The 27,138-nt window shown below is 58.3% G+C and overlaps 1 protein-coding gene across 1 annotated transcript in view; it reads right to left on the bottom strand.

Moving 5' to 3' along the window:
• Positions 1–26,595, bottom strand: part of LOC140408254 (NACHT, LRR and PYD domains-containing protein 3-like) — a 132,573-nt gene extending 105,978 nt beyond the window's left edge. Inside the window, exon 1 of the mRNA XM_072495210.1 lies at positions 23,617–26,595. Coding sequence (XP_072351311.1) covers positions 23,617–23,684 — 68 coding nt within the window. The 5' untranslated portion in view covers positions 23,685–26,595. The remainder of the gene's footprint in view (positions 1–23,616) is intronic.
• Positions 26,596–27,138: the final 543 nt, after the last annotated feature.

The raw sequence follows: 27,138 nt of genomic DNA, 5'->3' as shown, positions 1-27,138 counted from the left end.
GGTCAGCACTGAGGGAGTGCCGCACTGACAGAGGGTCAGTACTGAGGGAGTGCTGCACTGTCAGAAGGTCAGTACTGAGGGAGTGCCGCACTGTCAGAGGGTCAGTACTGAGTGAGTGCCGTACTGTCAGAGGGTCAGTACTGAGGGAGTTCTGCACTGACAGAGGATCAGTACTGAGGGAGTGCTGCACTGTCAGAGGGTCAGTACTGAGGGAGTGCTGCACTGTCAGAGGGTCAGTACTGTGGGAGTGCCGCACTGTCAGAGGGTCAGTACTGTGGGAGTGCCGCACTGTCAGAGGGTCAGTACTGAGGGAGTGCCGCACTGTCAGAGGGTCAGTACTGAGGGAGTGCCGCACTGTCAGAGGGTCAGTACTGAGTGAGTGCCGCACTGTCAGAGGGTCAGTACTGAGGGAGTGCTGCACTGACAGAGGTTCAGTACTGAGGGAGTGCTGCACTGTCAGAGGGTCAGTACTGAGGGAGTGCTGCACTGTCAGAGGGTCAGTACTGTGGGTGTGCCACACTGTCAGAGGGTTAGTACTGAGGGAGTGCCGCACTGTCAGAGGGACAGTACTGAGGGAGTGCTGCACTGTCAGAGGGTCAGAACTGAGGGAGTGCTGCACTGTCAAAGGGTCAGAACTGAGGGAGTGCCGCACTGTCAGAGGGTCAGTACTGAGGGAGTGCTGCACTGTCAGAGGGTCAGAACTGAGTGAGTGCCGCACTGTCAGAGGGACAGTACTGAGGGAGTGCTGCACTGTCAGAGGGTCAGAACTGAGGGAGTGCTGCACTGTCAAAGGGTCAGAACTGAGGGAGTGCCGCACTGTCAGAGGGTCAGTACTGAGGGAGTGCTGCACTGTCAGAGGGTCAGAACTGAGGGAGTGCCGCACTGTCAGAGGGACAGTACTGAGGGAGTGCTCCACTGTCAGAGGGTCAGTACTGAGGGAGTGCTGCGCTGTCAGAGGGACAGTACTGAGGGAGTGCCGCACTGTCAGAGGGTCAGTACTGAGGGAGCGCTGCACTGTCAGAGGGTCAGTACTGAGGGAGGGCCGCACTGCCAGAGGGTCAGCACTGACGGAGTGCCGCACTGTCAGAGGGTCAGTACTGAGGGAGTGCTGAACTGTCAGAGGGTCAGTACTGAGGGTGTGCCGCACTGTCAGAGGGTCAGTACTGAGGGAGCGCTGCACTGTCAGAGGGTCAGTACTGAGGGAGGGCCGCACTGCCAGAGGGTCAGCACTGAGGGAGTGCCGCACTGACAGAGGGTCAGTACTGAGGGAGTGCTGCACTGTCAGAAGGTCAGTACTGAGGGAGTGCCGCACTGTCAGAGGGTCAGTACTGAGTGAGTGCCGTACTGTCAGAGGGTCAGTACTGAGGGAGTTCTGCACTGACAGAGGATCAGTACTGAGGGAGTGCTGCACTGTCAGAGGGTCAGTACTGAGGGAGTGCTGCACTGTCAGAGGGTCAGTACTGTGGGAGTGCCGCACTGTCAGAGGGTCAGTACTGTGGGAGTGCCGCACTGTCAGAGGGTCAGTACTGAGGGAGTGCCGCACTGTCAGAGGGTCAGTACTGAGGGAGTGCCGCACTGTCAGAGGGTCAGTACTGAGTGAGTGCCGCACTGTCAGAGGGTCAGTACTGAGGGAGTGCTGCACTGACAGAGGTTCAGTACTGAGGGAGTGCTGCACTGTCAGAGGGTCAGTACTGAGGGAGTGCTGCACTGTCAGAGGGTCAGAACTGAGTGAGTGCCGCACTGTCAGAGGGTCAGAACTGAGTGAGTGCCGCACTGTCAGAGGGACAGTACTGAGGGAGTGCTGCACTGTCAGAGGGTCAGAACTGAGGGAGTGCTGCACTGTCAAAGGGTCAGAACTGAGGGAGTGCCGCACTGTCAGAGGGTCAGTACTGAGGGAGTGCTGCACTGTCAGAGGGTCAGAACTGAGGGAGTGCCGCACTGTCAGAGGGACAGTACTGAGGGAGTGCTCCACTGTCAGAGGGTCAGTACTGAGGGAGTGCTGCGCTGTCAGAGGGACAGTACTGAGGGAGTGATGCACTGTCAGAGGGTCAGAACTGAGGGAGTGCCGCACTGTCAGAGGGACAGTACTGAGGGAGTGATGCACTGTCAGAGGGTCAGAACTGAGGGAGTGCCGCACTGTCAGAGGGTCAGTAATGAGGGAGTGCCGCACTGTCAGAGGGTCAGTACTGAGGGAGCGCTGCACCGTCAGAAGGTCAGTACTGAGTGAGCGCCGCACTGTCAGAGGGTCAGTACTGTGGGAGTGCCGCACTGTCAGAGGGTCAGTACTGAGGGAGTGCCGCACTGTCAGAGGGTCAGTACTGAGGGAGTGCTGCACTGTCACACGGTCAGAACTCAGGGAGTGCCGCACTGTCAGAGGGTCAGTACTGAGGGAGTGCCGCACTGTCAGACGGTCAGTACTGAGGGAGTGTCGCACCGTCAGAAGGTCAGTACTGAGGTAGCGCCGCACTGTCAGAGGGTCAGTACTGAGCGAGTGCTGCACTGTCAGAGGGTCAGTGCTGAGGGAGTGCCGCACTGTCAGAGGGTCAGTACTGTGGGAGTGCCGCACTGTCAGAGGGTCAGTACTGAGGGAGTGCTGAACTGTCAGAGGGTCAGTACTGAGGGTGTGCCGCACTGTCAGAGGGTCAGTACTGCGGGAGCGCTGCACTGTCAGAGGGTCAGTACTGAGGGAGGGCCGCACTGCCAGAGGGTCAGCACTGAGGGAGTGCCGCACTGACAGAGGGTCAGTACTGAGGGAGTGCTGCACTGTCAGAAGGTCAGTACTGAGGGAGTGCCGCACTGTCAGAGGGTCAGTACTGAGTGAGTGCCGCACTGTCAGAGGGTCAGTACTGAGGGAGTGCTGCACTGACAGAGGATCAGTACTGAGGGAGTGCTGCACTGTCACACGGTCAGAACTCAGGGAGTGCCGCACTGTCAGAGGGTCAGTACTGAGGGAGTGCCGCACTGTCAGACGGTCAGTACTGAGGGAGTGTCACACCGTCAGAAGGTCAGTACTGAGGTAGCGCCGCACTGTCAGAGGGTCAGTACTGAGCGAGTGCTGCACTGTCAGAGGGTCAGTGCTGAGGGAGTGCCGCACTGTCAGAGGGTCAGTACTGTGGGAGTGCCGCACTGTCAGAGGGTCAGTACTGAGGGAGTGCTGAACTGTCAGAGGGTCAGTACTGAGGGTGTGCCGCACTGTCAGAGGGTCAGTACTGAGGGAGCGCTGCACTGTCAGAGGGTCAGTACTGAGGGAGGGCCGCACTGCCAGAGGGTCAGCACTGAGGGAGTGCCGCACTGACAGAGGGTCAGTACTGAGGGAGTGCTGCACTGTCAGAAGGTCAGTACTGAGGGAGTGCCGCACTGTCAGAGGGTCAGTACTGAGTGAGTGCCGTACTGTCAGAGGGTCAGTACTGAGGGAGTGCTGCACTGACAGAGGATCAGTACTGAGGGAGTGCTGCACTGTCAGAGGGTCAGTACTGAGGGAGTGCTGCACTGTCAGAGGGTCAGTACTGTGGGAGTGCCGCACTGTCAGAGGGTCAGTACTGTGGGAGTGCCGCACTGTCAGAGGGTCAGTACTGAGGGAGTGCCGCACTGTCAGAGGGTCAGTACTGAGGGAGTGCCGCACTGTCAGAGGGTCAGTACTGAGTGAGTGCCGCACTGTCAGAGGGTCAGTAATGAGGGAGTGCTGCACTGACAGAGGTTCAGTACTGAGGGAGTGCTGCACTGTCAGAGGGTCAGTACTGAGGGAGTGCTGCACTGTCAGAGGGTCAGTACTGAGGAAGTGCCGCACTGTCAGAGGGTCAGTACTGAGGGAGAGCTGCACTGTCAGAGGGTCAGTCCTGAGGGAGTGCCGCACTGTCAGAGGGTCAGTACTGAGGGAGTGCCGCACTGTCAGGAGGTCAGTATAGAGGTAGCGCCGCACTGTCAGAGGGTCAGTACTGAGCGAGTGCTGCACTGTCAGAGGGTCAGTACTGAGAGAGTGCCGCACTGTCAGAGGGTCAGTACTGTGGGAGTGCCGCACTGTCAGAGGGTTAGTACTGAGGGAGTGCTGCACTGTCAGAGGGTCAGTACTGAGGGAGTGCCGCACTGTCAGAGGGTCAGTACTGAGGGAGCGCTGCACTGTCAGAGGGTCAGTACTGAGGGAGGGCCGCACTGCCAGAGGGTCAGCACTGACGGAGTGCCGCACTGTCAGAGGGTCAGTACTGAGGGAGTGCTGAACTGTCAGAGGGTCAGTACTGAGGGTGTGCCGCACTGTCAGAGGGTCAGTACTGAGGGAGCGCTGCACTGTCAGAGGGTCAGTACTGAGGGAGGGCCGCACTGCCAGAGGGTCAGCACTGAGGGAGTGCCGCACTGACAGAGGGTCAGTACTGAGGGAGTGCTGCACTGTCAGAAGGTCAGTACTGAGGGAGTGCCGCACTGTCAGAGGGTCAGTACTGAGTGAGTGCCGTACTGTCAGAGGGTCAGTACTGAGGGAGTGCTGCACTGACAGAGGATCAGTACTGAGGGAGTGCTGCACTGTCAGAGGGTCAGTACTGAGGGAGTGCTGCACTGTCAGAGGGTCAGTACTGTGGGAGTGCCGCACTGTCAGAGGGTCAGTACTGTGGGAGTGCCGCACTGTCAGAGGGTCAGTACTGAGGGAGTGCCGCACTGTCAGAGGGTCAGTACTGAGGGAGTGCCGCACTGTCAGAGGGTCAGTACTGAGTGAGTGCCGCACTGTCAGAGGGTCAGTACTGAGGGAGTGCTGCACTGACAGAGGTTCAGTACTGAGGGAGTGCTGCACTGTCAGAGGGTCAGTACTGAGGGAGTGCTGCACTGTCAGAGGGTCAGTACTGTGGGTGTGCCACACTGTCAGAGGGTCAGTACTGAGGGAGTGCCGCACTGTCAGAGGGACAGTACTGAGGGAGTGCTGCACTGTCAGAGGGTCAGAACTGAGGGAGTGCTGCACTGTCAAAGGGTCAGAACTGAGGGAGTGCCGCACTGTCAGAGGGTCAGTACTGAGGGAGTGCTGCACTGTCAGAGGGTCAGAACTGAGTGAGTGCCGCACTGTCAGAGGGACAGTACTGAGGGAGTGCTGCACTGTCAGAGGGTCAGAACTGAGGGAGTGCTGCACTGTCAAAGGGTCAGAACTGAGGGAGTGCCGCACTGTCAGAGGGTCAGTACTGAGGGAGTGCTGCACTGTCAGAGGGTCAGAACTGAGGGAGTGCCGCACTGTCAGAGGGACAGTACTGAGGGAGTGCTGCACTGTCAGAGGGTCAGTACTGAGGGAGTGCTGCGCTGTCAGAGGGACAGTACTGAGGGAGTGATGCACTGTCAGAGGGTCAGAACTGAGGGAGTGCCGCACTGTCAGAGGGACAGTACTGAGGGAGTGATGCACTGTCAGAGGGTCAGAACTGAGGGAGTGCCGCACTGTCAGAGGGTCAGTAATGAGGGAGTGCCGCACTGTCAGAGGGTCAGTACTGAGGGAGCGCTGCACCGTCAGAAGGTCAGTACTGAGGGAGCGCCGCACTGTCAGAGGGTCAGTACAGAGCGAGTGTTGCACTGTCAGAGGATCAGTACTGAGGGAGTGCCGCACTGTCAGAGGGTCAGTACTGTGGGAGTGCCGCACTGTCAGAGGGTCAGTACTGAGGGAGTGCCGCACTGTCAGAGGGTCAGTACTGAGGGAGTGCTGCACTGTCACACGGTCAGAACTCAGGGAGTGCCGCACTGTCAGAGGGTCAGTACTGAGGGAGTGCCGCACTGTCAGACGGTCAGTACTGAGGGAGTGTCGCACCGTCAGAAGGTCAGTACTGAGGTAGCGCCGCACTGTCAGAGGGTCAGTACTGAGCGAGTGCTGCACTGTCAGAGGGTCAGTGCTGAGGGAGTGCCGCACTGTCAGAGGGTCAGTACTGTGGGAGTGCCGCACTGTCAGAGGGTCAGTACTGAGGGAGTGCTGAACTGGCAGAGGGTCAGTACTGAGGGTGTGCCGCACTGTCAGAGGGTCAGTACTGCGGGAGCGCTGCACTGTCAGAGGGTCAGTACTGAGGGAGGGCCGCACTGACAGAGGGTCAGTACTGAGGGAGTGCTGCACTGTCAGAAGGTCAGTACTGAGGGAGTGCCGCACTGTCAGAGGGTCAGTACTGAGTGAGTGCCGCACTGTCAGAGGGTCAGTACTGAGGGAGTGCTGCACTGACAGAGTATCAGTACTGAGGGAGTGCTGCACTGTCACACGGTCAGAACTCAGGGAGTGCCGCACTGTCAGAGGGTCAGTACTGAGGGAGTGCCGCACTGTCAGACGGTCAGTACTGAGGGAGTGTCGCACCGTCAGAAGGTCAGTACTGAGGTAGCGCCGCACTGTCAGAGGGTCAGTACTGAGCGAGTGCTGCACTGTCAGAGGGTCAGTGCTGAGGGAGTGCCGCACTGTCAGAGGGTCAGTACTGTGGGAGTGCCGCACTGTCAGAGGGTCAGTACTGAGGGAGTGCTGAACTGTCAGAGGGTCAGTACTGAGGGTGTGCCGCACTGTCAGAGGGTCAGTACTGAGGGAACGCTGCACTGTCAGAGGGTCAGTACTGAGGGAGGGCCGCACTGCCAGAGGGTCAGCACTGAGGGAGTGCCGCACTGACAGAGGGTCAGTACTGAGGGAGTGCTGCACTGTCAGAAGGTCAGTACTGAGGGAGTGCCGCACTGTCAGAGGGTCAGTACTGAGTGAGTGCCGTACTGTCAGAGGGTCAGTACTGAGGGAGTGCTGCACTGACAGAGGATCAGTACTGAGGGAGTGCTGCACTGTCAGAGGGTCAGTACTGAGGGAGTGCTGCACTGTCAGAGGGTCAGTACTGAGGGAGTGCTGCACTGTCAGAAGATCAGTACTGTGGGTGTGCCACACTGTCAGAGGGTCAGTACTGAGGGAGTGCTGCACTGTCAGAGAGTCGGTACTGAAGGAGTGCTGCACTGTTAGAGGATCAGTACTGAGTGAATGCCGTACTGTCAGAGGGTCAGTACTGAGGGAGTGCTGCACTGTCACATGGTCAGTACTGAGGGAGTGCCACACTGTCAGAGGGTCAGTACTGAGGGAGTGCCGCACTGTCAGAGGATTAGTACTGAGGGAATGACGCACTGTCAGAGGGTCAGTACTGAGGGAGTGCCGCACTGTCAGAGGGTCAGTACTGAGGGAGTGCCGCACTGTCAGAGGGTCAGTACTGTGGGAGTGCCGCACTGTCAGAGGGTCAGTATTGAGGGAGTGCTGCACTGTCAGAGGGTCAGTACTGTGGGTATGCTGCACTGTCAGAGGGTCAGTACTGAGGGAGTGCTGCACTGTCAGAGGGTCAGTACTGTGGGAGTGCCGCACTGTCAGAGGGTCAGTACTGAGGGAGTGCTGCACTGTCAGAGGGTCAGAACTGAGGGAGTGCCGCACTGTCAGAGGGTCAGTATTGAGGCAGTGCTGCACTGTCAGAGGATCAGTACTGAGGGAATGCCGCACTGTCAGAGGGTCCGTACCTAGGGAGCGCTACACTGTCAGAGGGTCAGTACTGTGGGAGTGCCGCACTGTCAGAGGGTCAGTACTGAGGGAGTGCCGCACTGTCAGAGGGTCAGTACTGAGGAATGCCGCACTGTCAGAGGGTCAGTACTGAGAGAGTGCTGCACAGTCAGAGGGTCAGTACTGAGGGAGTGCTGCACTGTCAGAGGGTCAGTCCTGAGGGAGTGCCGCACTGTCAGAGGGTCAGTACTGAGGGATTGCCGCACTGTCAGAGGATCAGTACTGAGGGAATGCCGCACTGTCAGAACGTCAGTACTGAGGGAGTGCCGCACTGTCAGAGGGTCAGTACTGAGGGAGTGCTGCACTGTCAGAGGGTCAGTACTGAGGGAGTGCCGCACTGTCAGAGGGTCAGTACTGAGGGAGTGCCGCATTGTCAGGAGGGTCAGTACTGAGGGAGTGCTGCACTGTCAGAGGGTCAGTACTGAGGAAGTGCCGCACTGTCAGAGGGTCAGTACTGAGGGAGTGCTGCACTGTCAGAGGGTCAGTCCTGAGGGAGTGCCGCACTGTCAGAGGGTCAGTACTGAGGGAGTGCCGCACTGTCAGGAGGTCAGTACTGAGGTAGCGCCGCACTGTCAGAGGGTCAGTACTGAGCGAGTGCTGCACTGTCAGAGGGTCAGTACTGAGAGAGTGCCGCACTGTCAGAGGGTCAGTACTGTGGGAGTGCCGCACTGTCAGAGGGTTAGTACTGAGGGAGTGCTGCACTGTCAGAGGGTCAGTACTGAGGGAGTGCCGCACTGTCAGAGGGTCAGTACTGAGGGAGCGCTGCACTGTCAGAGGGTCAGTACTGAGGGAGGGCCGCACTGCCAGAGGGTCAGCACTGACGGAGTGCCGCACTGTCAGAGGGTCAGTACTGAGGGAGTGCTGAACTGTCAGAGGGTCAGTACTGAGGGTGTGCCGCACTGTCAGAGGGTCAGTACTGAGGGAGCGCTGCACTGTCAGAGGGTCAGTACTGAGGGAGGGCCGCACTGCCAGAGGGTCAGCACTGAGGGAGTGCCGCACTGACAGAGGGTCAGTACTGAGGGAGTGCTGCACTGTCAGAAGGTCAGTACTGAGGGAGTGCCGCACTGTCAGAGGGTCAGTACTGAGTGAGTGCCGTACTGTCAGAGGGTCAGTACTGAGGGAGTGCTGCACTGACAGAGGATCAGTACTGAGGGAGTGCTGCACTGTCAGAGGGTCAGTACTGAGGGAGTGCTGCACTGTCAGAGGGTCAGTACTGTGGGAGTGCCGCACTGTCAGAGGGTCAGTACTGTGGGAGTGCCGCACTGTCAGAGGGTTAGTACTGAGGGAGTGCTGCACTGTCAGAGGGTCAGTACTGAGGGAGTGCCGCACTGTCAGAGGGTCAGTACTGAGTGAGTGCCGCACTGTCAGAGGGTCAGTACTGAGGGAGTGCTGCACTGACAGAGGTTCAGTACTGAGGGAGTGCTGCACTGTCAGAGGGTCAGTACTGAGGGAGTGCTGCACTGTCAGAGGGTCAGTACTGTGGGTGTGCCACACTGTCAGAGGGTCAGTACTGAGGGAGTGCTGCACTGTCAGAGAGTCGGTACTGAAGGAGTGCTGCACTGTTAGAGGATCAGTACTGAGTGAATGCCGTACTGTCAGAGGGTCAGTACTGAGGGAGTGCTGCACTGTCACATGGTCAGTACTGAGGGAGTGCCACACTGTCAGAGGGTCAGTACTGAGGGAGTGCCGCACTGTCAGAGGATTAGTACTGAGGGAATGACGCACTGTCAGAGGGTCAGTACTGAGGGAGTGCCGCACTGTCAGAGGGTCAGTACTGAGGGAGTGCCGCACTGTCAGAGGGTCAGTACTGTGGGAGTGCCGCACTGTCAGAGGGTCAGTATTGAGGGAGTGCTGCACTGTCAGAGGGTCAGTACTGAGGGTATGCTGCACTGTCAGAGGGTCAGTACTGAGGGAGTGCTGCACTGTCAGAGGGTCAGTACTGTGGGAGTGCCGCACTGTCAGAGGGTCAGTACTGAGGGAGTGCTGCACTGTCAGAGGGTCAGAACTGAGGGAGTGCCGCACTGTCAGAGGGTCAGTATTGAGGCAGTGCTGCACTGTCAGAGGATCAGTACTGAGGGAATGCCGCACTGTCAGAGGGTCCGTACAGAGGGAGCGCTACACTGTCAGAGGGTCAGTACTGTGGGAGTGCCGCACTGTCAGAGGGTCAGTACTGAGGGAGTGCCGCACTGTCAGAGGGTCAGTACTGAGGAATGCCGCACTGTCAGAGGGTCAGTACTGAGAGAGTGCTGCACAGTCAGAGGGTCAGTACTGAGGGAGTGCTGCACTGTCAGAGGGTCAGTCCTGAGGGAGTGCCGCACTGTCAGAGGGTCAGTACTGAGGGATTGCCGCACTGTCAGAGGATCAGTACTGAGGGAATGCCGCACTGTCAGAACGTCAGTACTGAGGGAGTGCCGCACTGTCAGAGGGTCAGTACTGAGGGAGTGCTGCACTGTCAGAGGGTCAGTACTGAGGGAGTGCCGCACTGTCAGAGGGTCAGTACTGAGGGAGTGCCGCATTGTCAGGAGGGTCAGTACTGAGGGAGTGCTGCACTGTCAGAGGGTCAGTACTGAGGAAGTGCCGCACTGTCAGAGGGTCAGTACTGAGGGAGTGCTGCACTGTCAGAGGGTCAGTCCTGAGGGAGTGCCGCACTGTCAGAGGGTCAGTACTGAGGGAGTGCCGCACTGTCAGGAGGTCAGTACTGAGGTAGCGCCGCACTGTCAGAGGGTCAGTACTGAGCGAGTGCTGCACTGTCAGAGGGTCAGTACTGAGAGAGTGCCGCACTGTCAGAGGGTCAGTACTGTGGGAGTGCCGCACTGTCAGAGGGTTAGTACTGAGGGAGTGCTGCACTGTCAGAGGGTCAGTACTGAGGGAGTGCCGCACTGTCAGAGGGTCAGTACTGAGGGAGCGCTGCACTGTCAGAGGGTCAGTACTGAGGGAGGGCCGCACTGCCAGAGGGTCAGCACTGACGGAGTGCCGCACTGTCAGAGGGTCAGTACTGAGGGAGTGCCGCACTGTCAGTCGGTCAGTACTGACGGAGTGCTGCACTGTCAGAGGGTCAGTACTGAGGGAGTGCCGCACTGTCAGAGGGTCAGTACTGAGGGAGTGCTGCACTGTCAGAAGTTCAGTACTGAGGGAGTGCCGCACTTTCAAAGGGTCAGTACTGAGCGAGTGCTGCACTGTCAGAGGGTCAGCACTGAGGGAGTGCCGCACTGTCAGAGGGTCGGTACTGTGGGAGTGCCGCAATGTCAGAGGGTCAGTACTGAGGGAGTGCCGCACTGTCAGTCGGTCAGTACTGACTGAGTGCTGCACTGACAGAGGGTCAGTACTGAGGGAGTGCCGCACTGTCAGAGGGACAGTACTGAGGGAGTGCTGCACTGTCAGAGGGTCAGTACTGTGGGAGTGCCGCACTGTCAGAAGGTCAGTACTGAGGGAGTGCTGCACTGTCAGAGGGTCGGTACTGAGGGAGTGCCGCACTGTCAGAGGGTCTTTACTGAGGGAGTGCTGCACTGTCAGAGGATCAGTACTGAGGGAATCCCGCACTGTCAGAGGGTCAGTACTGAGGGAGTGCTGCACTGTCAGAGGGTCAGTACTGAGGGAGTGCCGCACTGTCAGAGGGTCAGTACTGAGGGAGTGCTGCACTGTCAGAAGGTCAGTACTGAGGGAGTGCCGCACTGTCAGAGGGTCAGTACTGAGTGAGTGCCGCACTGTCAGAGGGTCTGTATTGAGGGAGTGCCGCACTGTCAGACGGTCAGTACTGAGGGAGTGTCGCACTGTCAGAGGGTCAGCACTGAGGGAGTGCCGCACTGTCAGGGGGTCAGTACTGAGGGAGTGCCGCACTGTCAGTCGGTCAGTACTGACGGAGTGCTGCACTGTCAGAGGGTCAGTACTGAGGGAGTGCCGCACTGACAGAGGGTCAGTACTGAGGGAGCGCTGCACAGTCAGAGGGTCAGTACTGAGCGAGTGCCGCACTGTCAGAGGGTCAGTACTGAGGGAGTGCCGCACTGTCAGAGGGTCAGTACTGAGAGAGTGCTGCACTGACAGATTATCAGTACTGAGGGAGTGCTGCACTGTCAGAGGGTCAGTATTGAGGGAGTGCCGCACTGTCAGAGGGTCAGTACTGAGGGAGGGCCGCACTGCCAGAGGATCAGTCCTGAGGGAGTGCTGCACTGTCAGAGGGTCAGTACTGAGGGAGTGCTGCACTGTCAGAGGGTCAGTACTGAGGGAGTGCCGCACTGACAGAGGGTCAGTACCGAGGGAGTGCTGCACTGTCCGAGGATCAGTACTGAGGGAATGCCGCACTGTCAGAGGGTCATTACTGAGGGAGTGCCGCACTGTCAGAGGGTCAGTACTGAGGGAGGGCTGCACTGTCAGAGGGTCAGTACTGTGGGAGTGCCGCACTGTCAGAGGGTCAGTACTGAGGGATTGCTGCACTGTCAGAGGGTCAGTACTGAGGGAGTGCCGCACTGTCAGAGGGTCATTACTGAGGGAATGTCGCACTGTCACAGGGTCAGTACTGAGGGAGTGCCGCACTGTCAGAGGGTCAGTACTGAGGGAGTGCCGCACTGTCAGAGGGTCATTACTGAGGGAGTGCCGCACTGTCAGAGGGTCAGTACTGAGGGAGGGCTGCACTGTCAGAGGGTCAGTGCTGTGGGTGTGCCGCACTGTCATAGGGTCATTACTGAGGGAGTGCCGCACTGTCAGAGGGTCAGTACTGAGGGATTGCTGCACTGTCAGAGGGTCAGTACTGAGGGAGTGCTGCACTGTCAGAGGGTCAGTACTGAGTGAGTGCTGCACTGTCAGAGCATCAGTACGGAGGGAGTGCTGCACTGTCAGAAGGTCAGTACTGAGGGAGCGCTGCACTGTCAGAGGGTCAGTACTGTGGGAGTGCCGCACTGTCAGAGGGTCAGTACTGAGGGAGTGCTGCACTGTCAGAGGGTCAGTACTGAGGGAGTGCTGCAGTGTCAGTCGGTCAGTCCTGACGGAATGCTGCACTGTCAGAGGGTCAGTACTGAGGGAGTGCCGCACTGTCAGAGGGTCAGTACTGAGGGAGTGCCGCACTGTCAGAGGTTCAGTACTGAGGGAGTGCTGCTCTGACAGAGGATCAGTATTGAGGGAGTGCTGCACTGTCAGAGGGTCAGTACTGAGGGAGTGCTGCACTGTTAGAGGGTCAGTACTGAGGGAGTGCCGCACTGTCAGGGGGTCAGTACTGAGGGAGCGCTGCCCTGTCAGTGGGTCAGTACTGAGGGAGGGCCGCACTGCCAGAGGGTCAGCACTGAGGGAGTGCCGCAGTGTCAGAGGGTCAGTACTGAGGGAGTTCCGCACTGTCAGTCGGTCAGTCCTCACGGAGTGCTGCCCTGTCAGAGGGTCAGTACTGAGGGAGTGCCGCACTGTCAGAGGATCAGTACTGAGGGAGTGCTGCACAGTCAGAGGGTCAGGACTGAGGGAGTGCCGCACTGTCAGAGGTTCAGTACTGTGGGAGTTCCGCACTGCCAGAGGGTCAGTACTGAGGGAGTGCCGCACTGTCAGAGGGTCAGTACTGAGGGAGTGCTGCACTGTCAGAAGGTCAGTACTGAGGGAGTGCCGCACTGTCAGAGGGTCAGGACTGAGTGAGTGCCGCACTGTCAGAGGGTCTGTATTGAGGGAGTGCTGCACTGACAGAGGATCAGTACTGAGGGAGTGCTGCTCTGTCAGAGTGACAGAACTGAGGGAGTGCTGCACTGTCAGAGGGTCAGTACTGTGGGAGTGCCGCACTGTCAGAGGGTCAGTACTGAGGGAGTGCTGCACTGTCAGAGGGTCGGTCCTGAGGGAGTGCCGCACTGTCAGAGGTTCATTACTGAGGGAGTGCTGCACTGTCAGAGGATCAGTACTGAGGGAATGCCGCACTGTCAGAGGGTCAGTACTGAGGGAGTGCTGCACTATCAGAGGGTCAGTACTGAGGGAGTGCCGCACTGTCAGAGGGTCAGTACTGAGGTAGTGCTGCACTGTCAGAGGCTCAGTACTGAGGGAATGCCGCACTGTCAGAGGGTCAGTACTGAGGGAGTGCCGCACTGTCAGAGGGTCAATACTGAGGGAGGGCCGCACTGCCAGAGGGTCAGCACTGAGGGAGTGCCGCAGTGTCAGAGGGTCAGTACTGAGGGAGTTCCGCACTGTCAGTCGGTCAGTCCTGATGGAGTGCTGCTCTGTCAGAGTGACAGTACTGAGGGAGTGCTGCACTGTCAGAGTGTCAGTACTGTGGGAGTGCCGCACTGTCAGAGGGTCAGTACTGAGGGAGCGCTGCACAGTCAGAGGGTCAGTACTGAGCGAGTGCCGCACTGTCAGAGGGTCAGTACTGAGGGAGTGCCGCACTGTCAGAGGGTCAGTACTGAGAGAGTGCTGCACTGACAGATTATCAGTACTGAGGGAGTGCTGAACTGTCAGAGGGTCAGTATTGAGGGAGTGCCGCACTGTCAGAGGGTCAGTACTGAGGGAGGGCCGCACTGCCAGAGGATCAGTCCTGAGGGAGTGCTGCACTGTCAGAGGGTCAGTACTGAGGGAGTGCTGCACTGTCAGAGGGTCAGTACTGAGGGAGTGCCGCACTGACAGAGGGTCAGTACCGAGGGAGTGCTGCACTGTCAGAGGATCAGTACTGAGGGAATGCCGCACTGTCAGAGGGTCATTACTGAGGGAGTGCCGCACTGTCAGAGGGTCAGTACTGAGGGAGGGCTGCACTGTCAGAGGGTCAGTACTGTGGGAGTGCCGCACTGTCAGAGGGTCAGTACTGAGGGATTGCTGCACTGTCAGAGGGTCAGTACTGAGGGAGTGCCGCACTGTCAGAGGGTCATTACTGAGGGAATGTCGCACTGTCACAGGGTCAGTACTGAGGGAGTGCCGCACTGTCAGAGGGTCAGTACTGAGGGAGTGCCGCACTGTCAGAGGGTCATTACTGAGGGAGTGCCGCACTGTCAGAGGGTCAGTACTGAGGGAGGGCTGCACTGTCAGAGGGTCAGTGCTGTGGGTGTGCCGCACTGTCATAGGGTCATTACTGAGGGAGTGCCGCACTGTCAGAGGGTCAGTACTGAGGGATTGCTGCACTGTCAGAGGGTCAGTACTGAGGGAGTGCTGCACTGTCAGAGGGTCAGTACTGAGTGAGTGCTGCACTGTCAGAGCATCAGTACGGAGGGAGTGCTGCACTGTCAGAAGGTCAGTACTGAGGGAGCGCTGCACTGTCAGAGGGTCAGTACTGTGGGAGTGCCGCACTGTCAGAGGGTCAGTACTGAGGGAGTGCTGCACTGTCAGAGGGTCAGTACTGAGGGAGTGCTGCAGTGTCAGTCGGTCAGTCCTGACGGAATGCTGCACTGTCAGAGGGTCAGTACTGAGGGAGTGCCGCACTGTCAGAGGGTCAGTACTGAGGGAGTGCCGCACTGTCAGAGGGTCAGTACTGAGGGAGTGCTGCTCTGACAGAGGATCAGTACTGAGGGAGTGCTGCACTGTCAGAGGGTCAGTACTGAGGGAGTGCTGCACTGTTAGAGAGTCAGTACTGAGGGAGTGCCGCACTGTCAGGGGGTCAGTACTGAGGGAGCGCTGCCCTGTCAGTGGGTCAGTACTGAGGGAGGGCCGCACTGCCAGAGGGTCAGCACTGAGGGAGTGCCGCAGTGTCAGAGGGTCAGTACTGAGGGAGTTCCGCACTGTCAGTCGGTCAGTCCTCACGGAGTGCTGCCCTGTCAGAGGGTCAGTACTGAGGGAGTGCCGCACTGTCAGAGGATCAGTACTGAGGGAGTGCTGCACAGTCAGAGGGTCAGGACTGAGGGAGTGCCGCACTGTCAGAGGTTCAGTACTGTGGGAGTTCCGCACTGCCAGAGGGTCAGTACTGAGGGAGTGCCGCACTGTCAGAGGGTCAGTACTGAGGGAGTGCTGCACTGTCAGAAGGTCAGTACTGAGGGAGTGCCGCACTGTCAGAGGGTCAGGACTGAGTGAGTGCCGCACTGTCAGAGGGTCTGTATTGAGGGAGTGCTGCACTGACAGAGGATCAGTACTGAGGGAGTGCTGCTCTGTCAGAGTGACAGAACTGAGGGAGTGCTGCACTGTCAGAGGGTCAGTACTGTGGGAGTGCCGCACTGTCAGAGGGTCAGTACTGAGGGAGTGCTGCACTGTCAGAGGGTCGGTCCTGAGGGAGTGCCGCACTGTCAGAGGATCATTACTGAGGGAGTGCTGCACTGTCAGAGGATCAGTACTGAGGGAATGCCGCACTGTCAGAGGGTCAGTACTGAGGGAGTGCTGCACTATCAGAGGGTCAGTACTGAGGGAGTGCCGCACTGTCAGAGGGTCAGTACTGAGGTAGTGCTGCACTGTCAGAGGCTCAGTACTGAGGGAATGCCGCACTGTCAGAGGGTCAGTACTGAGGGAGTGCCGCACTGTCAGAGGGTCAGTACTGAGGGAGGGCCGCACTGCCAGAGGGTCAGCACTGAGGGAGTGCCGCAGTGTCAGAGGGTCAGTACTGAGGGAGTTCCGCACTGTCAGTCGGTCAGTCCTGACGGAGTGCTGCTCTGTCAGAGTGACAGTACTGAGGGAGTGCTGCACTGTCAGAGGGTCAGTACTGTGGGAGTGCCGCACTGTCAGAGGGTCATTACTGAGGGAATGCTGCACTGTCAGAGGATCAGTACTGAGGGAATGCCGCACTGTCAGAGGGTCAATACTGAGGGAGTGCTGCTCTGACAGAGGATCAGTACTGAGGGAGTGCTGCACTGTCAGAGGGTCAGTACTGAGGGAGTGCTGCACTGTCAGAGGGTCAGTACTGAGGGAGTGCCGCACTGTCAGGGGGTCAGTACTGAGGGAGCGCTGCACTGTCAGTGGGTCAGTACTGAGGGAGGACCGCACTGCCAGAGGGTCAGCACTGAGGGAGTGCCGCAGTGTCAGAGGGTCAGTACTGAGGGATTTCCGCACTGTCAGCCGGTCAGTCCTGACGGAGTGCTGCACTGTCAGAGGGTCAGTACTGAGGGAGTGCTGCACTGTCAGAGGATCAGTACTGAGGGAGTGCTGCACAGTCAGAGGGTCAGTACTGATGGAGTGCCACACTGTCAGAGGGCCAGTACTGAGGGAGTGCCGCACTGTCAGAGTGTCAGTACTGTGGGGGAGGGGGATATGGGGGAGGGGGGATATGGGGAGGGGGATATGGGGGATATGGTGAGGGGGATATGGGGAGGGGGGATATGGGGGAGGGGGGCTATGGGGAGGGGGGATATGGTGGAGGGGGGATATGGGGATATGGGGGAGGGGGGATATGGGGGAGGGGGATATGGGGGAGGGGGGATATGGGAGATATGGGGGATATGGGGGAGGGGGCATATGGGGATATGGGGAGGGGAGATATGGGGATATGGGGAGGGGGATATGGGCAGGGTGATATGGGGAGGGGGAAATGGGGGATATCGGGAGGGGGATATGGGGAGGGGGATGGGGGGATTATGGGGGAGGGGGGATATGCGGGAGGGGGGATATGGGGGATATGGGGAGGGGGATATGGGGGATATGGGGAGGGGGGATATGGGGATATGGGGAGGGTTAATATGGGGAGCAAGATATGGGGGAGGGGGGATATCGGGGAGGGGGGATATGGGGGAGGGGGGATATGGGGGATATGGGGAGGGGGATATGGGGATATGGGGAGGGGCATATGGGGAGGGGGTAGGGGGGATTATGGGGGAGGGGGGATATGGGGGAGGGGGGATATGGGGGATATGGGGAGGGGGGATATGGGGAGGGGGATATGGGGGATATGGGGAGGGGGGATATGAGGGATATGAGGGAGGGGGGATATGGGGATATGGGATGGGGGGATATGGGGAGGGGGGATATGGGGGATATGGGGGAGGGGGGATATGGGGGATATGGGGGAGGAGGGATAAGGGGGATATGGGGAGGGGGGATATAGGGAGGGGGATATGGGGTATATGGGGGAGGGGGGATATGGGGATATGGGGGATATGGGGAGGGGGGATATGGGGGAGTGGTATATGGGGGATGGGGGATATGGGGAGGGGGTTTATGTGGGGTGGGGATATGGGGGATATGGGGAGGGGGATATGGGGAGGGGAGATATGGGGAGGGGGCATATGGGAGGGGGGATATGGGGAGGGGTATATGGGGAGGGGGGATATGGGGTAGGGGATATGGGAAGGGGGGATATGGGGATATGGGGAGGGGGATATGGGAAGGGGGGATATGGTGGATATGGGGGAGGGGGTATATGGGGGATATGGGGAGGGGGATATGGGGGAGAGGTATATGGGGAGGGGGATATGGGGGAGGGGTGATATGAGGGATATGGGGAGGGGGGATATGGGGAGGTGGGATATGGGGAGGGGTGATATGGGGGATATGGGGAGGGGGGATATGGGGAGGGGGGATATGGGGGATATGGGGGAGGGGGATATTGGGGAGGTGGGATATGGCGGAGGGGGTGTATGGGAGGGGGAAATGGGGAGGGGGGATATGGGGAGGGGGGGATATGGGGGAGGGGGGCTATGGGGGATATGGGGGATGGGGGATATGGGGAGGGGGGATATGGGGAGGGTTAATATGGGGAGGGGGCATTTGGGGGACTGGTTGGGGGGATATGGGGGATATGGGGAGGGGGATATGGGGAGGGGGGTATGACGAGGGGGATATGGGGGATATGGGGAGGGGGATATGGGGAGGGGGGATAGGGGTGTTATGGGGAGGGGGGATATGAGGAGGGGGATATGGGGGAGTGGGGATATGGGGAGCGGGGATATGGGGAGGGGGAATATGGGGGAGGGGGATATGGGGGATATAGGGAGGGGGGATATGGGGAGGGGGGATATCGGGGATATGGTGAGGGGGGATATGGCGATATAGGGGAGGGGAATATGGGGAGGGGGATATGGGGAATATGGGGAGGGGGGTTATGGGAATATGGGGAGGGGGGATATGGGAGAGGGGGGATATGGGGGAGGGGGGATATGGGGGATATGGGGGAGGGGGGATATGGGGGAGGGGGGATATGGGGAGGGGGGATATGGGGAGGGGGGATATGGTGGCGGGGGTATATGGGGAGGGTGGATATGGGGATATGGGGGAGGGGGCATATGGGGAGGGGGATATGGGGAGGGGGGATATGGGGAGGGGGGATATGGGGGATATGGGGAGGGGGGATATGGGGAAGGGGGATATGGGGGAGCGGGATATGGGGGATATGGGGGAGGGGTGATATGGGGGGTGGGGGATATGGGGGAGGGGGGATATGGGGGAGGGGCGATATGGGGGATATGGGGAGGGGGTTATGGTGGATATGGGGAGGGGGAATATGGGGGAGGGGGGATATGGGAAGGGGAATATGGGGGAGGGGGAATATGGGGATATGGGGAGGGGTATATGGGGGAGGGGTATATGGGGATATGGCGGAGGGGGGGATATGGGGGCGGGGGTATATGGGGATATGGGGGAGGGGATATATGGGGAGGGGGGATAGGGGAGGGGGGATATGGGGAGGGGGGATATGGGGGAGGGGGGATATGGGGGATGGAGGGATATGGGGATATGGGGAGGGGGATATGGGGCATATGGGGTGGGGGGATATGGGGGATAGGTGGAGGGCTGATATGGGGAGGGGGGATATGGGGGAGGGGGGATATGGGGAGGGGGAAATGGGGGATATGGGGAGGGGGAATATGGGGGATATGGGGGAGAGGGGATATGGGGATATGGGGTGGGAGGATATGGGGGAGGGGGGATATGGGGAGGGGAATATGGGGAGGGGGATATGGGGGATATGGGGGAGGGGATATGGGGGAGGGGATATGGGGGAGGGGGATATGGGGAGGGGGATATGGGGATGGGGGATATGGGTGAGGGGGTTATGGGGGATATGGGGGAGGGCGATATGGGGTAGGGGGAAATGGGGATATGGGGAGGGGGATATGGGGAGGGGGATATGGGGAGGGGGATATGGGGGATATGGGGAGGGGGATATGGGGGATATGGGGAGGGGGGATATGGGGGAGGGGGATATGGGGTGGGGGGATATGGGAGATCTGGGTGTGGGGGGATATGGGGATATGGGGGAGGGGGGTTATGGGGATATGGGGGAGGGGGGTTATGGGGAGGGGGAATATGGGGGATATGGAGGAGGGGGATATGGGGGATAGGGGGGAGGGGGGGATATGGGGGACGCTCACCCTGCCTGCTCTGACGAGGTCGTTCACTTCTTGTGGCACTGCGTGCCTGTCCGTGGTGTCAGGGCCGCAGCGGTGACGGCCTCTGCCACCTCCCTCCACAGACGCCGGCTGTGGTGTGGGGCAACTCTGCGGCCGTGCCCGGGATACAGGGCCTCCCTCCTCTGCTCCACTGCGTCCAGGAGCGCCTCAATGTCCCGTGATTCGAACCTCGGGGCTGAGCGGCGGGCGGCCATCCGGTCGGGTGGGGGGTGCAGCGCGTCCTTAATGAGCCGTCACGCCGCACGGTGTGAACCACGTGAGCCAGCGCGGATAGCGTCACGTCGCTGCTAGCCCCTTCCGAGCCAGAGACTTTGCGACGTTATTGGCGGCGTGATGCAGGTGGGATTCGCGCCGTTTTTGCCGCCGGTCGGCGGACTTTGCGCCGATAACGGAGAATTTCGCCCTATAAGTTAATCAGGGAAACGTTTTTATCAAACTGAAGCACGATTCCTTTGTTAAAAAAAACCTTGTTTAAAAGATTTTAATTAACTTTCCCAACTTGTTAAACAATCTTGGAATTTAAAATATATATATTGTTACTTTTGCCTTCTGTAAATTTGTCCAGCAATGAACTTAAGTGTAAAATAAATCTCTCACCTCGAAAACCCGTCCCTCCCCCTGTTCCCCCAGACCCTGCTCCCGAACCCCCAGATCCCCCAGACCCTGCTCCCGAACCCCCAGATCCCCCAGACTCTGCTCCCGAACCCCCAGATCCCCCAGACCCTGCTCCCGAACCCCCAGATCCCCCAGACCCTGCTCCCGAACCCCCAGATCCCCCAGACCCTGCTCCCGAACCCCCAGATCCCCCAGACCCTGCTCCCGAACCCCCAGATCCCCCAGACCCTGCTCCCGAACCCCCAGATCCCCCAGACCCTGCTCCCGAACCCCCAGATCCCCCAGACCCTGCTCCCGAACCCCCAGATCCCCCAGACCCTGCTCCCGAACCCTCAGATCCCCAGACCCTGCTCCCGAACCCCCAGACCCTGCTCCCGAGCCCCCAGATCCCCCAGACTCTGCTCCCGAACCCTCAGATCCCCCAGACCCTGCTCCCGAACCCCCAGATCCCCCAGACTCTGCTCCCGAACCCTCAGATCCCCCAGACTCTGCTCCCGAACCCTCAGATCCCCCCAGACCCTGGTCCCGAACCCCCAGATCCCCCAGACTCTGCTCCCGAACCCTCAGATCCCCCAGACCCTGCTACCGAACCCCCAGATCCCCCAGACCCTGCTCCCAAACCCCCAGATCCCCCAGACCCTGCTCCCGAACCCCCAGATCCCCCAGGCTCTGCTCCCGAACCCTCAGATCCCCCAGACCCTGCTCCCGAACCCCCAGATCCCCCAGACCCTGCTCCCGAACCCCCAGATCCCCCAGACCCTGCTCCCGAACCCACAGATCCCAAAGATCCAGCTCCCGAACCCCCAGGTCCCCCAGACCCTGCTCCCGAACCCCCAGGTCCCCCCAATCCTGCCCCTCGAACCCCAGACCCTGCTCCCAAACCCATTATCCCCCAGATCCAGCTCCCAGAACCCAGATCCTGCTCCCAGATCCCAGATCCCCCAGATCCTGCTCCCAGACCCCCAGATACCCGGGATCCTGCTCCCAGAATCCAGACCCTGCTCCTGAACCCCCAGATCCCCCAAGTCCTGCTCCCACACCCCCAGATCCGCCCAATCCTGCCCTCGAACCCCCAGATCCTGCTCCCAGACCCCCAGACCCCCCAGATCCCGCTACCGAACCCCCAGATCCACAGATCCTGCTCCCAGACCCCAGATCCCCCAGATCCTGCTCCTGAAACCCCAGTTCCTGCTCCCAGACCCCCAAATCCCCCAACTCCTGCTCCTGAACCCCCAGTTCCTGCTCCCAGGCCCCCCAGATCCTGCTCCCAGACCCCAGGTCCTGCTTCCGAACCCCCAGATCCCCCAGCTCCTGCTCCCATAAGAACATGAGAACTAGGAGCAGGAGTAGGCCATCTGGCCCCTCGAGCCTGCTCCACCATTCAATGAGATCATGGCTGATCTTTTGTGGACTCAGCTCCACTTTCCGGCCCGAACACCATATCCCCGAATCCCTTTATTCTTTAGAAAGGTATCTATCTTTTTCTTAAAAACGTTTAAAGAAGGATCCTCAACTGTTTCACTGGGCAAGGAATTCCAGAGATTCACAATCCTTTGGGAGAAGAAGTTCCTCCTAAACTCGGTCCTAAATCTACTTCCCCTTATTTTTGAGGCTATGCCCCCTAGTTCTGCTTTCACCCGCCAGTGGAAACAACCTGCCCGCATCTATCCTGTCTATTCCCTTCATAATTTTTCTGTTTCAATAAGATCCCCCCGCATCCTTCTAAACTCCAATGAGTACAGTCCCAGTCTACTCAACCTCTCGTCATAATCTAATCCCCTCAACTCTGGGATCAACCTAGTGAATCTCCTCTGCACTCCCTCCAGTGCCAATATGTCCTTTCTCAGGTAAGGAGACCAAAACTGAACACAATACTCCAGATGTGGCCTCACCAACACCTTATACAATTGCAGCATAACCTCCCTAGTCTTAAACTCCATCCCTCTAGCAATGAAAGACAAAACTCGATTAGCCTTCTTAATCACCTGTTGCACCTGCACACCAACTTTTTGCGACTCGTGCACCAGCACACCCAGGTCCCTCTGCACAGCAGCATGTTTTAACATCTTACCGTTTAAATAATAATCCATTCTGCTGTTATTCCTCCCAAAATGGATAGCCTCACACTTGGCAACATTGAATTCCATCTGCCAGACCCTAGCCCATTCACCTAACCTATCCAAATCCTTCTGCAGACTTCCGGTATCCTCTGCACTTTTTGCTTTACCACTCATCTTAGTGTCGGCTGCAAACTTTGACACATTGCACTTGGTCCCCAACTCCAAATCGTCTATGTAAATTGTGAACAACTGCGGGCCCAACACTGATCCTTGAGGGACCCCACTAGTTACAGGTTGCCAATCAGAGAAACACCCATTTATCCCCACTCTCTGCTTTCTGTTAGCTAACCAATCCTCTACCCATGCTACCACTTTACCCTCAATGCCATGCATCTTTAGTTTATGCAGCAACCTTTTGTGTGGCACCTTGTCAAAATCCAGATATACCACATCCATTGGCTCCCCATTATCTACTGCACTGGTAACGTCCTCAAAAAATTCTACCAAATTAGTCAGACACGACCTACCGTTTATGAACCCATGCTGCGTCTGCCCAATGGGACAATTTCCCTCCAGGTGCCCCGCTATTTCCTAAACTCACCTAAACTCAGATGCACTCTGTTCCAATCAGCACTCCGTGTCTAAAGGCACTCCTGCCACACCTTTTGTACCCTGCCTGATTTCCAATGAGCCAATAGGCCCGCTCCAGGAAGTGAAGTCTCCAACTGCCACTCGACCTGTAAACTAAGCACTTTTAAATATGCACTCACCTCTCCCAGCAACCCTACAGCCTGCAATCCCAGACCCCAGATCCTGCTACCGAACCCCCAGATCCCTAGATCCTGCTCCCAGACCCCATATCCCCAGATCCTGCTCCCAGATCCCAGACCTCCAGATCCTGCTCCCAGACCCCAGATCCTGCTCCCAGATCCCAGCTCCTGCTCCCAGACCCCCAGATCCTTCTCCCAGACCCCAGATCCTGCTCCCAGACCCCAGATCCTGCTCCCAGACCCCAGGTCCTGCTCCTAGACCCCAGATCCTTCTCCCAGACCCCAGATCCTGCTCCCAGATCCCAGCTCCTGCTCCCAGATCCCAGCTCCTGCTCCCAGACCCCAGGTCCTGCTCCCAGACCCCCAGATCCTGCTCCCAGACCCCAGCTCCTGCTCCCAGACCCCAGCTCCCAGTCTCAGCCCCAGTTCAGGCATCACTATTGTACACTTACCTCTCCCCTCCACGGACACCAGCCTCCAGCCCGCTTGCTGCAGCCGGTTCTACTCGTGGACTCCCCATCTCCAGCTCCTGCTGCACCCAGTCCGCTCCGGGTTGGACTTCTGCAGTTTCACCCCCTCCATACCGGCCCCATCTTCACTTTGCCCTCAAACCCACATCAGCACAGGCACACTGTCCCTCTCACAGACACACTGTCCCCTCTCACAGAGACACTGTCCCTCTCACAGAGACACTGTCCCCTCTCACAGAGACACTGTCCCTCTCACAGAGACACTGTCCCTCTCACAGAGACACTGTCCCTCTCACAGAGACACTGCCCCTCTCACAGACACACTGTCCCTCTCACATACACACTGTCCCTCTCACAGACACACTGTCCCTCTCACAGAGACACTGTCCCTCTCACAGAGACACTGTCCCCACTCACAGAGACACTGTCCCCACTCACAGAGGCACTGTCCCTCACACAGACACACTATCCCTCTCACAGACACACTGTCCCCACTCACAGACACACTGTCCCCTCTCACAGACACACTGTCCCCACTCACAGACACACTGTCCCCTCTCACAGACACACTGTCCCTCTCACAGAGACACTGTCCCTCTCACAGAGACACTGTCCCCACTCACAGAGACACTGTCCCCACTCACAGAGGCACTGTCCCTCACACAGACACACTATCCCTCTCACAGACACACTGTCCCCACTCACAGACACACTGTCCCCTCTCACAGACACACTGTCCCCACTCACAGACACACTGTCCCTCTCACAGACACACTGTCCCCACTCACAGACACACTGTCCCTCACACAGACACACTATCCCTCTCACAGAGACACTGTCCCCACTCACAGACACACTGTCCCTCACACAGAGACACTGTCCCCACTCACAGACACACTGTCCCCACTCACAGACACACTGTCCCTCTCACAGACACACTGTCCCCACTCACAGACACACTGTCCCTCTCACAGACACACTGTCCCTCTCACAGACACACTGTCCCCACTCACAGACACACTGTCCCTCTCACAGAGACACTGTCCCCACTCACAGACACACTGTCCCCACTCACAGAGACACTGTCCCTCTCACAGACACACTGTCCCTCTCACAGAGGCACTGTCCCTCTCACAGACACACTGTCCCCACTCACAGACACACTGTCCCTCTCACAGAGACACTGTCCCTCACACAGACACACTGTCCCCACTCACAGAGACACTGTCCCTCTCACAGACACACTGTCCCTCTCACATACACACTGTCCCCACTCACAGACACACTGTCCCTCTCACAGAGACACTGTCCCTCTCACAGAGACACTGTCCCCACTCACAGACACACTCCCCACTCACAGAGGCACTGTCCCTCACACAGACACACTATCCCTCTCACAGACACACTGTCCCCACTCACAGACACACTGTCCCCTCTCACAGACACACTGTCCCTCTCACAGACACACTGTCCCCACTCACAGACACACTGTCCCCTCACACAGACACACTATCCCTCTCACAGAGACACTGTCCCCACTCACAGACACACTGTCCCCTCTCACAGAGACACTGTCCCCACTCACAGACACACTGTCCCCACTCACAGACACACTGTCCCTCTCACAGACACACTGTCCCCACTCACAGACACACTGTCCCTCTCACAGACACACTGTCCCTCTCACATACACACTGTCCCTCTCACAGAGGCACTGTCCCTCTCACAGACACACTGTCCCCACTCACAGACACACTGTCCCTCTCACAGAGACACTGTCCCTCACACAGACACACTGTCCCTCTCACAGAGACACTGACCCTCTCACAGAGACACTGTCCCCACTCACAGACACACTGTCCCTCTCACAGACACACTGTCCCTCTCACATACACACTGTCCCTCTCACAGAGGCACTGTCCCTCTCACAGACACACTGTCCCCACTCACAGACACACTGTCCCTCTCACAGACACACTGTCCCCACTCACAGACACACTGTCCCCACTCACAGACACACTGTCCCCTCTCACAGACACACTGTCCCCTCTCACAGACACACTGTCCCCACTCACAGACACACTGTCCCCTCTCACAGACACACTATCCCTCTCACAGACACACTGTCCCCTCTCACAGACACACTGTCCCCTCTCACAGACACACTGTCCCCACTCACAGACACACTGTCCCCACTCACAGACACACTGTCCCTCTCACAGACACACTGTCCCCACTCACAGACACACTGTCCCTCACACAGACACACTATCCCTCTCTCAGAGACACTGTCCCCACTCACAGAGACACTGTCCCTCTCACAGACACACTGTCCCTCTCACAGACACACTGTCCCCTCTCACAGACACACTGTCCCCTCTCACAGACACACTGTCCCCACTCACAGACACACTGTCCCCTCTCACAGACACACTATCCCTCTCACAGACACACTGTCCCCTCTCACAGACACACTGTCCCCTCTCACAGACACACTGTCCCCACTCACAGACACACTGTCCCCACTCACAGACACACTGTCCCACTCACAGACACACTATCCCTCTCACAGACACACTGTCCCCACTCACAGACACACTGTCCCTCTCACAGACACACTGTCCCCACTCACAGACACACTGTCCCTCACACAGACACACTATCCCTCTCACATACACACTGTCCCTCTCACAGACACACTGTCCCTCTCACAGAGACACTGTCCCTCTCACAGACACACTGTCCCTCTCACAGAGACACTGTCCCTCTCACAGAGACACTGTCCCCACTCACAGACACACTGTCCCCACTCACAGACACACTGTCCCTCACACAGACACACTGTCCCTCTCACAGAGACACTGTCCCTCTCACAGAGACACTGCCCCTCTCACAGACACACTGTCCCTCTCACAGAGACACTGTCCCTCTCACATACACACTGTCCCTCTCACAGAGACACTGTCCCTCTCACATACACACTGTCCCTCTCACAGAGACACTGTCCCTCACACAGACACACTGTCCCTCTCACAGAGACACTGTCCCTCTCACAGAGACACTGTCCCCACTCACAGACACACTGTCCCCACTCACAGACACACTGTCCCTCTCACAGACACACTGTCCCCACTCACAGACACACTGTCCCTCTCACAGACACACTGTCCCTCTCACAGAGACACAGTCCCTCTCACAGACACACTGTCCCCACTCACAGAGACACTGCCCCTCACACAGACACACTGCCCACTGGAGGGGGTCTGCAGAGACTGATTATCCCGGACTTCCCGAAGTTGCTGTTCTCTCTCACTGTTAAATATTCATTTCCTACTCTCTCTGTTCAAGAGTGTGGGCACACTCATTGCTTCCTCTTTCTGGTATCAGCTGGAGTCAGAGTGTGAACTGTGGTTTCAAACAAACACTCAACAGGCATCAGCCAAATTCCACACTGGCACTCCCTGGGTATTAGTGCTGCACTGCCAGAGGATCAGTACTGAGGGA

The sequence above is a fragment of the Scyliorhinus torazame genome, chromosome 3, assembly GCF_047496885.1.
Source record: "Scyliorhinus torazame isolate Kashiwa2021f chromosome 3, sScyTor2.1, whole genome shotgun sequence".
In the NCBI taxonomy this organism is placed as follows: Eukaryota; Metazoa; Chordata; class Chondrichthyes; order Carcharhiniformes; family Scyliorhinidae; genus Scyliorhinus; species Scyliorhinus torazame.
Note: the sequence above shows the minus strand (reverse complement) of the source record. Positions and strands in the feature narration are given on the sequence as shown.